Below are 18,910 nucleotides of genomic sequence, written 5' to 3' on the forward strand. Positions count from 1 at the left end.
AATAGATAAATTTTAATAAATATGTGTTACAAAAGTATTAAAAAATATTAAAAAATATTAAAAAATATAAAATGATAAGAACTAAAAAAAATTTGTCTTTATCGATGCTTGATATGTAGATAGTTAAAAAATTATGAGTTCGCAACACAGTCGGCATATTCGTGTACAAGGCACATATTACTCTTGGTGTACTAACCAAGACTTTGAAAATTGAAATAATCTCTTGAGATTTCATTTCAAAAATCCCTTGACCCCCTATCGAAATAAATAATTAAATGCGAGAGAAAAATATAGATTCGAAAGTCGCTGAATCGAGAATCGAACCCGAGACCTTTCGCTTGCCGGGCGACTGCTCTTCCAACTGAGCTATTCAGACCCTTCGATGCGTTTAGCTCTTCACGCCTTTTTACGATTTAGATTTATATTTATATTACAGAGTCTGTTATTGAATCTTAGTTATTTATACACACGCCGGCGAATAGGCGTTATATAGAGTATATATAAGCAGAGAAAGGTATAGAATATTTCGTGCTATTTTGCTTTACGTTACATTGAAGAAACAGTGGAAATAATTACTCATTAGATGGGAACATTGAATAACTCTTTTCTCCACTATTTCCAGATAACTTATCCACTTTTCTATTATAAAGCAAATCAAATTTCTTAGTAGCAGCAGAGTCAGTACTTGATGCTGCCATATCTTCAAGAAGATTGTAAAGTTTATGTAAAATATTCGATTATTATCACAAAATTATACAAAACAATAACAATTATTGAACTTATCAATACCAATATAAATTCTTTTTTATATAAGTATTATGTTAAAACTTTTTTATATATGTAATATGTCTTATGTGTAAAATAACTATCACGTACAAACAATAAATAATGTTATAAAAAATATTCTTAAAAAGTATTTAAAAAATATATGAAAAAAATAAAAATTTTGCTTTGTCGATGCTTTCTATGTAAATAATTAACAAATTATGAGATCTCAAAACAGTCGATATATTTATAATTTTGTCTTGTGTGTGTTCGTTTATATAAAAAAGCAATATAAATAATTACTCTGAAGAAGAGAAGAATTATCTTCTTTAGTAGATTCCACTGCCTTATCACACACACAGAATTTAAATCGGCACCACTATTCTCGCAGTCAGTTCTCGAAATATTACAAGTTGGCTGCTGACTGCTGTTTGACGTTAGAACATTTACAGCGTTTTTAGTACGATAAAAGAGATTGTATAATCTTTCTGATAACATATACTGCACAAAATTAACAATACAATATTCTGAATTAATCAATGTTATAAAGTCTTGCTTGAATCATATGTGCAATTACTGATTGGAAAACAATATAATTAATTTATCGGATATTCTTCTTACCCCGTTGGTATATATTTTTCAGGTATGGTGACATGATGAACTTCGATTAAATGTACCATTAATTTAAAAAAGTCTTCAAATTGTTCGCAAATTTCGCATTTCTTAATTGAACAAAGTTGGTCCTTTACCCAGATTTGGAGATCAATAGCTTCATTTTTATTAAGGTTATGCTTATTCATGAGGTGTCTTCTCATATCAGTAGTTGGAAGCAAAGATGGCAGATAATATGTGTTAAGGCGAATATCACATCTTTTTTCGTTGTTTTCTATTGTAGAATAGGGAGGTTTTCCCGATTTATTATAAATATCAGGATGTACCTTTATATGCGATATTATACTTTGAATGTGAGTCATAGTCTTGATCACAAATATTGCATATTTCAGACTTTATATCTTTTCTCAAATAATACCACATCCATGTATAATCCATTAAGCTGTATAAAATAAAAAGTACAAATTGTTGGAATAATTAATACTTATTCTAAATCACAAAATGGCGAATAAGGGCTGAAAGAAGAAGCCAATTATGGCCAAAAATTAAAAAAAAATTGCACATATATATTCTCATATATTATTCGACATATATAAATATTATTTAAATACAACGATTCTGGTCCGGTTATTAATTTTTTAAACTTATCCACAATTTATACCTAATTATAATATAATAATTAAGTTGTTACAAATTATCGATTACAGGAAATAAAACAGAACAAATTTGGTCCCCTCGAATAAATATAAAAATATTTTGATCAGTTTTATGTTGATTATTTTTAAATTTAATCAGCCGGTTAAATGCACCGTGGAGTTAGTGAAACTGGCATATATGGTAATCTCATAACTAAGTATTAACTTTGCTCGATATCTGATATATCTCCTATGATGACTGCTCTGTAGATCGTGCACTACTGTAGTCTGCAAAAGAAAAATTATTTTAACGAGATATATGGACGTGAAGAAATATTGATAAAAAGAGGAGAGATCGCGAGAAATGTATGATTCGTTCTAAAAATGTAAATATTGATACACAGATATTAAATCTGCTTAATGTGTTTTTTAATCTTGACGTTTATATAGTAATAATCCAATGTCAAGAATTCTGCCGTTTAGAAAACAATTAGAAAAAAATATTATAATTACATATATTACAATAGATGCGAATGTTAGAAACTATCCAACTGTTGAAGTCTATTTTTTATTCAGTAAAGATTTTTTTTCTGTCTAAATGTGATTAGCGTAAACAATTGAGTTAATAAAACTAACAAAAATACAGATTATACTCATCGCAAATATTATAGATTAGGAATTTGTATGTGTATCAAATAAATTAAAATGTACTGTCACATTTATTTTTAATAATGTCATACTTGTGTATTTATTTGTAGAAATTGCATTAATTTTATATTACTTTTATTAGAGTCAATGAAAATCAAATGTGTTCACTATATAATAACAAAAATCCAGTATTTGTTTAAATATATTATTAATACAATTATTAATACAATACTGTCAAAAAGTTATTCTTGCAGAATCAATAATAAATTTATATTATATAATATACAGGGTGTACCAGAACTGGCAAAAAAGTTTTTAATCGCAGATTCCTGGTATCATTCGGATACGATCTTTCCTCAGCGAAAATGTCGAGACACCAATAATTTTCGAATTATAAGCAGTTGAAAATAAAGGCTTTTTTAGAAACTAAGCCTTGTGGAAATTGAATATTAGCAGAACTGCATTCTTCAGTTAATTATAAATAGAGTTTGCTTTTATAGAATTTAATATAAGACTTAGTTAGTTATAATATAATGATACATAATAACAAAAATTGGGAACATGCTAAAAATGATGGCTTCTCTCAACATTTTCACTAAGGAAAAATCGTCTCCAAATGATACCAAAAATCTACTATTAAAAACTTTTTATTTATCTATATATTATAAAAAAAATTTAGTCCATTATCTAATAGTTTATGGAAGTTACAACAAACATGCAGATATTTTTCTCGTAAAATTCACAATTTTATTACAAAAATGAACCTTATTTTATCGATATTCAAAATCAATACCATTCATTCATTACAAATGATTAGAATCTAACAATAAGTAAACGAATTTATCAAATTTATTTTAATATTTACAGAAATTAAAGTAATTGCATTAACATTTTAAACACTGCATCAAATTTTATAAATATGAATAATAAATATTTTAAATATGATATTTAAATCGGCCAATAGAGCCAAGTGCAAAAATTAATTTTTCGAAACTGTATCTCTTGGTTTGAGATTGCTAGATTCCATATATAATGGATATAAATAAAATGTTTGTGTATATCAGTATATTTTAATAAAAAAAAAGTTATGAAGATGTGTTTATAATCACATATGTAAACTAATGATAAATATTTTCGAAGTGCGTACCATTTGAATTGGTACAAAATTCCGTTCTTTTATGAAAACTCGTAAAAACTTTTTCTAACATGTAATTTTTAATGTTATTTATGATCCTTTTAATAGCTGCTATTAAATCTGGCACTGTTGGAAATATTTATCATTAGTTTATGTGACTTTATGTGATTATTAGCACTTTTTTAATTACTTTTTATCACTAAAATAAGCTATTATACAAATATTTTATTTATATCTATTAAAAACTGCAGACTCTTCTCTGTCCAACACAATTTTTGTTTTCTCAATAACTGCATGCATTAAAAAATGACAGCTGATTAGTTTCAGCAATTTCCTATGAGACACCTTGTATAACAACCTCAGAGAAGTTTTGTTGACCTAACACATAATATTTATCACGATGGCACGTACAGAGAACCAGTCAGTCTTTCGTGGTCTTTCGAATCACATCGTAGTACATATAATATTTGTGTAATAAAATGTATGTGTGAATAATTATATTCTTCAAACATTGCATACTGCTAAAGCATTAATTTGCTGCAGGTAATTTTTAAAATAATATAATCTTAATCAATATAATTTTCCAATTAACATTCTGTTTCGAAATATTGAGTAAGTCAAAATCAATTTAGAATATAAAAATATATGTGTGTCTACAAATACAAAACAATCTCATCGTATAGTATAACAGAATTTTAAAAAATTTCCAACAGTTTTATTCAAAATTATCTTTAAATTATAATCTAGAGATCATTTTAATAATTATTTATTAATTAGACATTATATTGAATAAAATGAGAGAACATACTAATTGTCAATGGAATGAAGAAATCCATAATATTATAGATTTGAAGCAATCAATAACACATTAATTATCATGCGTTTAATCTGAAAGATTTGAAAAAACCCCATTATATATATATAGGAATCCCAGAAATAGTAGTAAACCTGTTAATAGTAGAATTTTGAGATCATTTAGAATCAATTTTTCCTTAGCAAAAATGTCGAGGTAGACTAATATTATTTGTATGTTCCGAAATTTGCCATTATGTATCAAGTAATTAAACCTTAAATTAAAATTCCAATAAGAATAAACTTGATTCGATAATAAACAAATGTGATATTGTTAAAATTATATTTCCACAAGACTTAGTTTGCAAAAAACCTTTTATTTTCAATCTCTTATTCTCGATATTTATTGGTATTTTAACATTTTCGTCGAGGAAAAATCGACTCTAAATGATCGCAGGTATCTGCTTTTAACAGGTTTATTGCTAGTTCTGGGACATCTTATATAATATTTTTTATCAAATGTATAATTTATACAATTTGAAAAATTAAATTTATGTTGGTTTTATTCTCAGTGAATGTTCGTTTAAAGTTTATAATACATAAATTAAGAGAAGAAATCAAATAGACATTTAGAGGAAAAATAATATAAATGTGCTCTATCCCCCTCTCTCTCTCTCTCTCTCTCTCTCTCCCTCTCTCTCTCTCTCTCTCTCTCGTTCTCACCGCTCCTTAGTCTTTGTTACCCTTACTGTCTTCTTCTTATTTTGAATGTACACACAGGTATATATGTATGTAGAAAAAACGGTTCTTGTGTTTATAAAAGTATATCACTTCTTCAGACAACTATATAATTCTATATAATATAAATCTTTATATTCTATAAATAATATTCTATAAATTTTAAATATATATAATATTTTGACAATGTGAAAATCATTATTATTTAAAAAATATATAAAATATATTTTAAATTTAATATTTCTATACTGCCGTCAATTAAAATATGTGCGACACTGAAATACACATATATATAATTTTATTTTAAAAAATTGTGCAAATGGAAATTTGCTTCCTCACCGTATAATATTTCACTAATTAAAATGGTTTTTCAATAATTTTATAATTTTAATATTTTTTGTATTCATTTTTCCTGTTTATATACAACAATCATTTAAAAAAAACATCTAACCCATATTTATATCCTTTATTTATCTTTTGTCCACAGTGTGTTTTACAGATTTAAAATAAATATTCCTTTTCTTCGACATGATGATATTTCTAAAACTATTATTAAGTAGCGGATTAATTTTTATTGCTGTAACGGCTTTTATTCGTAATGAATCTTTATGCTATCGACCATCAGAATATATAAAACCAATGCACTACGATATCAAGCTTACATCATTTATTAAAGGAAATATTTTCCATGGAGAATACAATATCAGCATAAACATTTTTAACAAAACGCAACACATATATTTATATTCAGAAAAATTATGTATTAAAAATATAGTTTTAATTACAAATTTTAAAAAATATCATGAGAATGACAATGATACAGTTTATAGACCGACATATGATACTGAAGAAGATCCAATTGATATTTCCTTTATGAAAGAGTTATCACCAGGAAATTACACTTTAAATATAAAATATTTTGGTATTGCTGATAAAGGCTTCAGGATTTTCGACACGAAAGAAAAAATTACGTAAGTAAATAATAAATGTTTGTTAAAAAAAGTACAATATGCAATTACATAAGACACTGTAATTAATATACTATTCATGTATTAAATGTCCCAATAATTATTTCATATCGCGGAATTTAAATCTATAGATGGACAATCTTTACTTTTATTATTATAATAATATGTAATAAAGTTATAAAATATAATATATATATAAATATGTGTCGACGCATATAAGATTTATACATTTTTTAATTCCTAATACTTTTGTGCTTGTGAAAAAAGTTTCATTAATTTATGTTCTTTGAAATCTAGTTGGGTAGGTGCTCCGCATTTCCAGATAATAAGCGCCCGACAAGTGTTTCCATGTTGGCATTCACATAATTTATTATTAGAAGCAACCTTTAACATTTCTTTAGGATGTCATAACTGCACAACTTTGTCAAATATGCCATTACGAAATACGGAAAGAGATGAGTACAATTTGGTATGGAAACACTACGACATCACACCTGTAATGTTGACTCATCACGCAACAATGGTTATGTCTAACTACCACCTATTCCATCTTGATAACAAAACTCAAAACATTCAAATGTGGTGCAGAAATGAATCTGGATTTCACATAGATTTTGCAAAAAATATAGCTGAAAATATCACATTGTTGTTTAAAAATAAATGGCAACTTTCGAATAAAATACCGTACGTGACTCATGTTGCAATTCCAAATTTCCATGACGATGGCACAATTTTCGAATTTGTTTTTTATAAGTGAGTACAAGTGCTTAAAATTACATTAGAAATAAAATTATATTAGTTTGCAAAATTATAATATTTAAAAACATGTATATCTTTTGTTTCTGTGAACATTCGAAAGTAACAGGAATTGTGAAAACAATCAATTTTAAGTATATACAAAAAGTTATGTTTATTATCGTAAGTATTATTCAAAAAGTTGAAATCTAAGTTGAGTTTTAATATTTACATAAAGGGGAAAGTATGTATGCTAAACCGCACCCTCTAAGGTAGATGTTAAAACTTCAATAAAGCTCTAAAAGGAATGACATTTTTTTATTTATTTCGAACTATTGTTCTTCGTCAACAATATACATCTTAAAAGAAATTTATCATTGTTTTATATTGTAAATTAAAAAATTTTTTAAATATTATTTACGACGATTACGATTTACAATACTGATTTGCTAAATCATACCCATGAATTTGTAAATCGGACACCTAACAATTAAATTAAAATATTGTAACAAAAAGAAAGCTTTATTTTCTATGAAAATTTTCAGTCTCAACATTTAAATATAACTTTCAGGGAAACAGATATCATCTTCGATAAAAATGTATATCCTATTGCTCACACGATTGAAGTAGCTCAATTAGTAGGACGTAAAGTGATACAGCAATGGTTTAATGACATGATGAACAATCCGTTAGTGTCAGATTTTTGGTTTAAAAAAGGTTTTATTACATGGCTTGCAACGCATGCTGTAAATGAGGTTATTCTAAATATTTTCAACGTTATCTCGCTCCCACTTTCTCGTAAACAATACAATATTTAAGCATTTATATATTCCAAGATTTTCTTAAATCAAACCCTTTTTTCACAATTTATACGCATTCTTTGTAAATTGTCATAAAATATTTAGCATTATACATATTGAATAATCAACTGTGTTTTGAAAAATACGTCTTTCACATATTTACATACATATAATTATAATTTCATTCATTAAAAATTTTTATTTTCTAACACCACTTTATTAGATCTTTTTTTAATTTTTATGAAATCTAAAATAAAATAGATTAATCAAAAACTAGTACACATGATATTTATTTAAATAAATTTGATAAAAAGAGGTCTGCAATATAATATCTGAGACAATAATTTAAAAAATATGTAATATTTGCCAATTATATTAATATAAATTAAATTTTAGATTTTATTATTATATTTATTTTAATGCGTGTTTTTTAAAATGAGGAAATTTCGTTTTAACAATAAAATAACGTTAATAATATTATTAGTATTTGTATTTAATACAAGTATCTTCAGAACGGTTATATCGATATATTAATTATATCTTTCTACAGTTTTATCCTGATTATCAAATAACAAATTTATTTGTTGTTCAAAATCAACATTATTCTTTTAATTTGGATGGTGATTATTATATGTGGAATTTTACTTCACAAGTTAACAGTTCATTGAAAATCCCCAATTCTATCAGAGGTATATACATAATATAATATAGTCCGCGTGAATTTTTAACTATTAATATTCTTAGAAAAGTGTAAAGTTAGCAAATAAATAATTCTTTGTCTTGATTTTAATTAAATTTTATTTTTATAAAAGCACATATCCACACACGCACACGCCCACGCACGTATTTACGCATATTTTTTAATTAATATTTAATTATTTAGTTAGAAATTTATAGTTATAAAATAGAATGATAAACGATGCGGCAATAAAAAACATTTCACTCTTACGCGACTACTAATCTGTATATACAAAATCACTATATTTACAAGTAACTATTATAGTAAATATATATTTATAATATATCTAATTCATAATTTTGATGTAAATCGTAGCACCTTTTATACTGCGCATGATGTACCACGTCACAGAAAAAATATTTCCAAAAGCCATAAGGATATTTGTATGTGTATATAAGAAGTGAGTAATACAATATAGAATATAATACCAAAAAAATAAAATTGTACAACGTAAATAATGTATAATGATAGAAGTTTTATATAATGTCTCGTATTTTTTTTTTTTGTTTCTTCTGATATTATTTCATGTTTTTTCTTAATTACAATTCCGTTATTTTTTTAGATCTTCTACTAGAACTATTTTTAAGTTTATTACTTTTTCTATGAAACCGTTTCTGTAGAAAAAAATTGTTATTTTTTCAAATAATTTTTTAAATTATTTTTATTCTTTTTATTCTTTCCTTTGTTTCTTTATATCGTCTATAATTCTTATATCATCTGTTTTTTTAAATTGCATTTTGTGCTACATTTGTTTTCTAATCTTTTTTAACAGGTTTTTAAATATGAAACACTTATATCTTTTTTCCATTACTTTCTCGATTTTTATTTTCTTTTTTCGTAAATCGATTACTTTTATATTATTTTTCTTATTCTTGTTTTATCTTCAACGTCTTATTTGTTTTACTTCTCCTTTTAATCATTTTATAATTCTCTCAATACTTTGCTCAAATATAATCTGCATTAATGCTAATAATGCCTAAAAAATTAAATAAACTTATTAAATTTTATTTAAAATTATGCTATATTCTTTATTATCAGAATATAAATATAAGATATATATATATATATATATATATATATATATATAATTAGAAATTCAATTTTATATTCTGTTTCTTTGTATTTATTAAATTTTTTTCCAATATGAACATTATGCAGACAATTTGAATATATTTGTAATGTCTTTTTTATATGTTTTACACACTTTGTGAATTTAGCCCATTACACCGTTTAGACTTTGTGAAGTTTATGAGAGATATTGCTTCAGACGTAAATCAAGATATTGTTTCGCAACTAACAAAAATGGAAAATTGGGCTTCAGAAATACATTGTCCTCTTATTAAACTAGAACGAAATTATGATAATCCTGAGAGCCTAGCAATTCTATCGATACAAAATATCGACACATTAAAAATTCGGTGCATTCCTGTAACTTTTACTACGCAAACGTTTCCCGATTTTAACAATTTTACTCATTATTTGCTATGCCAGGAATGGGATAAATCTTTACCAATACCATTCACATTATCATTACCATATAAAGAATATGGTTGGATGATATTCAATATACAACAAATTGGTAAATATCAACAAATTATGACTTATTTCTCGTCTTTATTTTACACACATCTTATTGACATTATTTTATATTTTTATTTATTTTATTCACCGTTCTATAAAAATGTGAGATATTCATTATATAACTGTAATAATAGTTTTAAAATGTATTATATAATTATTCTGAATTATTATATTGTATATATAATATTATATTTAAGATATATACGTAGGCATTTTCTAAATAATATTATTTAATATTAATGTTACATTGCTACAAATATTTTATTTTAATAATAGTGAAAATTATTAAAAAGATAATTATATTTATGAAATTAATAATAATAAGTGCAGGTGACATACAATTTTCGTAACGTTACATGTTACAGAAATTATATTGGTTAGCATAAAATAATTATTTATGCACAACTAGAATTAATTTTATTTTCTGATATACAACATCTTGCACAATTTCATTTTCTCTACTATTTCGAATATTAAGTCAACATTTTTATAATTAATTTTCTATATATATTTGCATTTTATTTATAACTATTAAATTTTTTATATGTTTTTAAATTATAATTTATATAAACAAAAGTATGAAACAAAAATTGAAATAGGTTTGAAAATAAGTACTTGTATATTAATGATAAAATTATTCAAAACAATAAAAAAATTGATAAAATTTATTTACTATTCGACAGGATATTATCGCGTTAACTATGATAATGAGAATTGGAAAAGAATTTCAACTTATCTAAACTCTGATGATTACACGAAAATTCATGTTCTTAATCGTGCCCAAATTATCGATGATGCATTTCATTTAATGATAGCAGGCAAACTCCAATCCCATATATTCTGGGATATTATAATGTATTTGCATCGAGAAAAAGATTATATAGCATGGTATCCTATGTTTAAAGCTCTGGAATACATATTTAGTACTTTTCCAGTGTTGGAAGAGAAAAATAAAAATGTTGCGGTAAATATTAACAAATTTCAATGAAAATGTTACATTTTAAATATTTGCATTTTAAATATTTATATGTACGCACTTATTGATCACAAAAAATTTAAATACGTAGAGATATATATCCATCAACGATAAAGTTTTACATATATTTTACGTCGCAAACAAATGTGCAAACACATTCAATTTGAATAATCACTCACCCGAAGAACTGTCCGAAAAGTCTATGATTTTCACTACTGCCAATATTATTAGTATATAACATTGTTATTGGATATATAGCAAAGTGCTTAAAATCTTTGTCAATAAATGCAATTATGTTGGCTTCATATCGATATTACATGTTAGTAATTTAAAAAAGAGAGAACATGTATATAATTGGAAAAATTTAATTATATATTTCAAAAAGATATATGTTATACCTTATTTAAAAATAAAATATGATTGGAGGAGAGATTTTCATTTTAAAATATGATTGTTAAATAGTTATAAAACTTTAATACTTATTAAATATTATAAACATTTCGCACAAATTAAACCATATTTTTGCGTACATGTATAATACATATGTATATTTACACGTACATATGTACGTGAATAGATTAACGTCTATAAGTAGATTTGTATGTTTTATAGAAAGAGAAAATTTTCAAGAAAAAAATTTAAAAGAGAATATATTTAACGATTTTTAGACTTTAGTAAGAGAAATATTACACAATGTACTTGAACTAATCAAATATGAAGAAATTGATGATATTGACGAACTTAAAACGATATGTTTACGACAAGAAGCTGCAAAATGGGCATGTTTTCTCGGTGACATCAATTGTAAGAAGACAGTCAACGATAAGTTAAAACAACATCTCCAAGATCCTACAAATTACAAGTAAATATTGTTATATATTTTTTGCATTTTTTAATCAAATTCTTTTGTAGATGTCGCCTATAAGGTTCAAAATGATTTAATCACCAGACGCAGATACTAATCTTTAATAAGAAATTTAAATTTTTTTTTATGTTTTAGACTTTTTCCATGGTGGAAAGAATGGACATATTGTAAAGGTTTGATGACTACCATAGACGAGACCACATGGCAATTAGTGTATACTAAAGGATTGAAAAAATCTGACACTAAATTTTTAGAATACTTGGCTTGCCCTGAAGATATTAATCTCATCAAAAATTATTTAACATTTAAACAAACTATTTCTCCAAAAGAGAATTATCCGAATTCTTTTAACAGTTTCTTACATATTATTACGAAGCACGCAAAGAATTCAGCTATACTGCAGCACATATTATATAATTTTAACGAAATAAGACCGAAGTAATATGACATATTTTTATAAATATTGTGTACAAAAGTTTATTATGTGTATTATATATACATTTGTTTTTTCGTTTTTAGAAATGTTAGTATAACTGCAGCATTAATTATTATTATTAATAACGTATATTCTGTAAATCAAACTCAGGTAAAAATTTTACGTGTTTATATGTGGGGCATTATTTATGAAGTGATCCACCCAAATTTTCAAAGTTTTCCAATCACCCTGAAATTTGGAGAAAGTGTAGTTCTATCGAAAGTAAAATAATTCCTCAAGTCGTTTGGTCCACACGCTTAGTTCTAAAATGGAAACTTGAAAACTAAAAGCCTGTCCATCTTGACCCTAGAAACGTTTTAAAGAGGAAGATTTTTACTTTTTTTAAAATTTTTTTGAAAAAAATCGAAGATGTCTAAATTTGTGAAAAAATTGATTTTTACTTTGTTTTTTGAAAATCTTATATAAATTTGTACCGATTATCTTTTATTTTTGTTTCTTTGTATTTTGCAGCTACTGAAGAAGACCCGAAGTGGGTCGAAACGTTTAGAATTTAATAAATGAGTTTGATTTGAGATCTCATTTTAATTTATTAATTTTGTGCATGTCGTCCACACAGGCTCCGATTGCCGTTGAGATTTTATTCTTATATAAATTGTTATTTAAAGAAAAAACCAATTGTACTAGATTAAAATACGTAAAAAAAGTTTCAAAATCACACCTTGTTTTTTAAAATCGAAGTAATCTTCTGAAATTTATCAACGTTTGAAGTTGAACGTAACGGCCGAAATGATAAAAATTCAAGTTCCTGTTAACAAAGCACCCGTAAGACGTGGACCAAACGACTTGAGGAATAATTTTACTTTTGATAGAACTACACTTTCTCCAAATTTCAGCGTGATTGGAAAACTTTGAAAAGGGTGGATCACTTCATAAATAATGCCCCGTGTATACAAAATGTGATGATAATAATGCAATATTAATAATTATTATTTAATGTTTAAAATAATTTTAATGTTACATCAACGTTATTTATTAATAATCTTCACAATTAATTGTTGATCGCCAGTGATAAATTTTAACAAATAATAAGATGCAATTTAATTCGACCAAAAACTGGCTATTTATTTATTGAAAATAAGTACACACTACGTTTCGATCCACATTGTGGTCCTTTTCAAGTGCTAGAATACAAAAATACATAATTTGGCAAGCGAAATTAACATTACATTAACACTAAATTTGATCTGTAATATATACTTGTTCTTATTCAGCAATTACATTAATTAAAAATAGAAACATGAAAGTTGTCTTGTCATATCGACAATCTGTTAGCTACTGTAGACTAGTATTATGTTTTTTAAATCATTTGAATAATGTTGTCATAAATAGGACTAAGGTTATCAGTGTCTATTTATAAATTAATTTTATTGGTTTGTCTGTTTATGTAGAACATTTCAGCGATCTCTCTTTTTCGTCTATTTTTCTTGGTAAAATACATGGCTCAAGCCATCGGAAGTCATGATTGCATTCGGTTCTATGTTTACTGACCACCGAGTGGCTTGTTTCATGCCTTTTTATATTATTCTGATGTTCTTTTACTCTAGTAATCAAATGTCTTTTTGTTTGTCCTATATACGACGCGTCACAATCATTACGTTCTAGTTTGTATACTACATTCGTTTTGTTCATCTTCGGTAATACATCTTTACCACGTTTAATTAGCGTGTTTAATTTTTTTGGAATCTTATAAATTATTTTAAATCCTTTTTTCTTAAGAGTTTTAGAAATGTTATCAGTCAGATTATTGATATACGGTAACATAATATGTGAAGACATGTCAAATTTTTTATTGTTATTTTCATCTCTCTTGTTGTCAAAACTATTAGTAATATTATTAATTACATGTAATCTTTTTTTAATATGTTTTTTAATAACATGAAATGGAAAATTATTATTGGTTAGAATGTCTTTAATAATTTGAATATGTCACTATGAAATTTATTGTCAGACAGTAGAATGGCTCTATCGACTAAGTTGTTAATGCAATTAATTTTATATTTGAGTGGGTGCGCGGAAAGAAAATTAATATATCTTCCCGAAAAAGTGAGCTTCCTATACCAATTAGTGATTAGTCTCCTATCATTACATCTGATGACACTCGTGTCAAGAAAGTTTAAACAATTGTCTTTTTCAATTTCATAAGTGAATTTTAGGCGATGGTGGTACGCATTAAAAACTGATAACATTTCATTAACCTTAGAGCGTGGTAAAATCGTGAAGATGTCGTCAACGTATCTGTAGTACATAGGTACATTAAAAGTCAATGAATTTAAACAAAAGGTTTCTAAATCGTCCATGACAATATCTGCCAAAATGGGTGACAATGGAGAATCCATCGGGCTGCCGAAAACTTGTTCATAAAAGTGGCCATTAAAACTAAATGTCGTGGAATCTAATATAGTTTCTATTACGAATGTAAGCTGTGACAAATTCAATATGGTATTCTGTGAGATTGTGTTCCATCTCTTTTTAATCGCCTCAATTACAAGTTCTTTAGGGATGTTGGTGTATAGTGATGTTACATCTAATAAAATTAAAACTTTGTCGTCATTAATAATCATATTTTTTACTTCTTTTGCAAATGACCAACCGTCTTTTATATGTGATTTCGGTTTTTCTATAGTATTGTGTAGAATTTTATATATGTACTCTGCAATATTGTATACAGGACTGTCAAGTGCAGATACAATAATTCGGAGAGGAACGCCAGTTTTATGTATCTTCGGCAGCCCGTAACATTGCGGGAGATTTCCATTTGTATTATTTAATACCTTATACGTTGATTCGTCAATTACATTGTTATCGCGCCAAGACTTTACCAAAGAATTAATTTTATTTGTTAACTTTTTAATAAGATTTTTGTCGAATTTTTTATAAGTGGTTCGATCATCTAACAAGAAGCTTATTTTTAAAAAGTAGTCACTTTTGTTCATTATTACTGTGGCTTGCTCTTTATCCACTTTAGTTATTAATAAGTTTTGGTTGTTACGTATGAAATTTTTGCAATTAGCCAAACTTTTCAACATATATCTATCTATAACGCTAAGATGTTTTTGTTTACCTAAAAAACCTTTCACTTGATTAGTCGTTATACTCCTTGCTGAATCTATCAACTCACTAGGTATTCTTTTATTACAAGTTTCTATATTTTTAATTGTTTCAAGAACAATTTGACATCGGTTCTTTTTTTCTCGTTGGTTAATAGGCAGAGCAAATTTATCTCCTAAACTTAAAAAATCCGTTACATTTTTCGGGACGACCGTGCTACTAATATTAATCACCCATTTTGAGTTGTCAATATCTTTAAGAGGTTCCACGAGAGTGTTATGTTTATGCGCCAAAAAATTAAATTTTTTTATTTCTGCATTTCTTTTTTTATTATTAAATGTTGTAAAATAATCTAAATTCATTTCAAAGAAGCTATCAATTAAGTCGTGTGGTAAATTGTTTCTAAGTATTTTCTCAATTTTTTGAGTTTCAAAATTAAGTTGTTTTAAACTAATATTTAAATCTTTAATTTCAAAATTAAGAATTTTATATTGCTGCTATTTTTGTATTCTAGCACTTGAAAAGGACCACAATGTAGGTCGAAACGTAGTGTGTACTTATTTTCAATAAATGAATAGCCAGTTTTTGGTCGAATTAAATTGCATCTTATTATTTATTAATAATGTTAAAAAACATTTTAGGAAATAAACAACTACGTTGAAAGCATGAAGATCAAATCAGATCTATTTGTTAGAATGAATTACACAGAAAATTTTGTTAAGAGCTATCACATAGAAATGGTAAATAAATATTATTATAGAAAACGAATGTCAGAGAAATATTGTTCTGTCTTATTAATTTCTGAATATTAATTTTGTATTTGTTTTGTTTATTATATAAAGAGGATATTGATTTCATTGTGCAAATTTTTGTTTATATATATTAGAATTTCATTAAGCGGATTTCTGACAAAATTGAAAGCCGAATATCAATTCGCAACAAACAAATCAAAAGACAGAAAGAGTATTTTGATAGATTTTTCTATTGATAAATTCTAAAATAAAAAGATTGCAGCTTTGCATGGGTAAATATACTTCATATGAATAATTTTTTTATATTGTATGTACTATTTAATTTCACTATTTTAATTATTATTTATTTAGATGTATTACTATTCGATGCCTTTGTATTTACAAATATTTATGGCTGCATGCATCAAGTTTTTCATTTTTTGCGAACTTACTTTATGTAATTGAACTATATATTATTGCCTATGTTCACAATAAAATAGCCATATAATATTACTATAAATTTTATTGGTAGATATAAAATAAAAATATAAATCCACAATCTCCACTTGATTCCTCTCGACCAATAGAGCCAAACGCGATGTTATTGCGACAATTATGAAGGAAAGAACATTTGAAAAAGAATTTGAATCCTATGGTTGGGATCTCAAAAATTCCCCCTGTTCCTTCTCTTAACATCCCCTGTAAAGAAATAGGCGAGAAAAATATTGGTCCAAAAGTCGGCTGAATCGGGACTCGAACCCGAAACCCGAGAAAAATATAAATGTATAAATATAAATAATATATATATATAATATATAAATATATTTGTAAAGTGATAAATAAACTATCTATTTATTTTGAATTACATATTGACATGTTTATAATTTTTTTATGTTAATTAATCTAAATATATGTTTGCGCGCGCGCGCGCGCGTGTGTGTGTGTACATATATATATATATATATATATATATATATATATACAGGGTGCGTCACCAAAATCCGGACAAATTTCAATTCAAATTTCCCGTCATATTGTGCCTCCGCCTGAGGTCATAGGTAGCGTTCGGTGAAGCTTTCTGCTTCTAATAAACAGTCCTAATTCAAAAATTGCCGCAATGTTGAAACCGAGTGCGGAGTATAATCGAAGAACCGTGATCGAAGGTCGCTTTCGCGCTGGGCGCTCAGCACCGTAAATAATTCGGTTCTTTGGATACCCGAGAACAACTATTTATGACACTGTAGCAAAATATACGGCTTCAGAACAATCCAATGAAAGTTCCTGTATGCCGGCAAGAAAGATTCATTCGAAATAATGCACCTCGAGCACCCCCACAGTCGTCGAAAGGGCTCAAACGCTGATTTCGGAGGACCCAGCGAAATCGTCCCAAATTTTGGCATCGATTGTGGGTGTATGCGAGCCAACGATGCGTCGAATTGCTGAGAAGGAGCTTAGAGGACGGTGCACCAGCTCACACGAGCCGTTTAGTCCAAGACTGTCTCTCAGAAAATGTCGATATGTTTTGGTTCAAGGAATTCTGGCCTCCTAACAGCCGACATTTAAATCCCTTGAACTACTACGTATATGAAGCGTAATTGAAAGGGTCATCAACAAGTACCGTCATCTCAATGTAACGTCATTTAAGGCCGTTATTAAGGTAGCATACATCGGCATAGACAGCACTGCGTTACAGCGTGTGTGCGGATGCTTCAAATCGAGACTAGAGGCAGTCATTCAAGTTAATAGATGATATATCGAATAATTGTATTCTATAGGGATCACACAAGTATCATATATATATAGATTTTTAATAATATTTAATTTTTTATTAACAAAACTTTGTTTAAAAGAATTTTTTTATTTGTCCGAATTTTGGTGACGCACCCTGTATGTAATATTTACGACCTAATATTTAAAAAAGAATAAATTACATAAAATAAACATTTTAAGAAGTATCTTTAAACGATACTGAAAAATACGATTATATTGTATATATTACATAATTTGTGTATTATATTTATTTTTGTAAATAATTTAAATAGAAAAATATTCTCTTATAAAATTGTAGTCATTAGGAAAAATAAAAAATCTGTTTGGACGTGTAGCAAAACAAATATACAATCACACGGCACCCACTAAATACGATATTGATAAATATTTAACGGAGGAAATTGCAAAATGGAGCTGCATTATGAATAGTACTTTATGTATTGGAAAAGCCAAAAATCAATTGAGATTGCATATAGAAAATCCTCAAAAATTAGGTAAATTTTATTTTAATTATTATGTATTTGTATAAACATCTATTTCTTTAATTTTGTAAGCATATATTTGATGTTACCTGAAAAAAAGTTTATACATAATTATCTATGGCTGTATATATAATAGTATATTTATATACTACTTTATATCATGAGTGCGAACTATGTGGAATGAGAGGGTGGAAGTAGGCGAGGGAATAAAACGCAATGGGGGGGTCCAGGGGGCGAAGCCCCCTGGCGGGGGGCCTGCGAGGGGCGGAGCCCCCCGCAAAAGAGAAAGCTTTATGAAATATAAAGAGATTTTATTTATATCTTGTTTTTACAATGAAATAATAGGCAAGCAAAATAAAAATAAGTCTTAATTTTCTTCTAATAGAAAATAACA

General features: G+C 26.7%; 1 protein-coding gene across 3 annotated transcripts; it reads left to right on the top strand.

Annotated features, from left to right (window-relative positions):
- The first annotated feature begins 4,208 nt into the window (after window positions 1–4,208).
- On the top strand, window positions 4,209–16,962 carry LOC114942379 (aminopeptidase N-like). 3 transcript variants are annotated; one of them, XM_029317724.2, is made up of 14 exons: window positions 4,209–4,338; window positions 5,813–6,296; window positions 6,591–7,046; window positions 7,600–7,783; window positions 8,379–8,517; window positions 8,883–8,967; window positions 9,785–10,146; window positions 10,832–11,112; window positions 11,793–11,986; window positions 12,125–12,427; window positions 12,509–12,575; window positions 16,175–16,273; window positions 16,420–16,557; window positions 16,637–16,962. In XM_029317724.2, exons 2-13 carry the CDS (start codon window positions 5,854–5,856, stop codon window positions 16,519–16,521), a joined length of 2,715 nt encoding a protein of 904 aa, XP_029173557.2. In that variant the 5' UTR covers window positions 4,209–4,338; window positions 5,813–5,853; the 3' UTR covers window positions 16,522–16,557; window positions 16,637–16,962. The 3 variants fall into 3 exon arrangements, with proteins under 3 accessions (XP_029173557.2, XP_029173559.2, XP_029173558.2); XM_029317726.2 differs by having other exon boundaries at window positions 6,149–6,296; XM_029317725.2 differs by having other exon boundaries at window positions 6,156–6,296.
- The last annotated feature ends 1,948 nt before the right edge of the window (window positions 16,963–18,910 follow it).

The sequence above is a fragment of the Nylanderia fulva genome, unplaced genomic scaffold (assembly GCF_048542155.1).
Source record: "Nylanderia fulva isolate GAGA-0341 unplaced genomic scaffold, ASM4854215v1 Scaffold106, whole genome shotgun sequence".
Lineage (NCBI taxonomy): Eukaryota > Metazoa > Arthropoda > Insecta > Hymenoptera > Formicidae > Nylanderia > Nylanderia fulva.

What these genes read in the sequence shown, in the direction of transcription:
- LOC114942379 (XM_029317724.2), top strand. Translation starts at nt 5,854, where the DNA reads ATGATGATATTTCTAAAACTATTATTAAGTAGCGGATTAATTTTTATT. An exon ending in GACACGAAAGAAAAAATTAC is followed by an intron (nt 6,297 to 6,590) that starts GTAAGTAAATAA and finishes TTTGAAATCTAG; the next exon opens with TTGGGTAGGTGCTCCGCATT. An exon ending in ATTCTGTAAATCAAACTCAG is followed by an intron (nt 12,576 to 16,174) that starts GTAAAAATTTTA and finishes AAAACATTTTAG; the next exon opens with GAAATAAACAACTACGTTGA.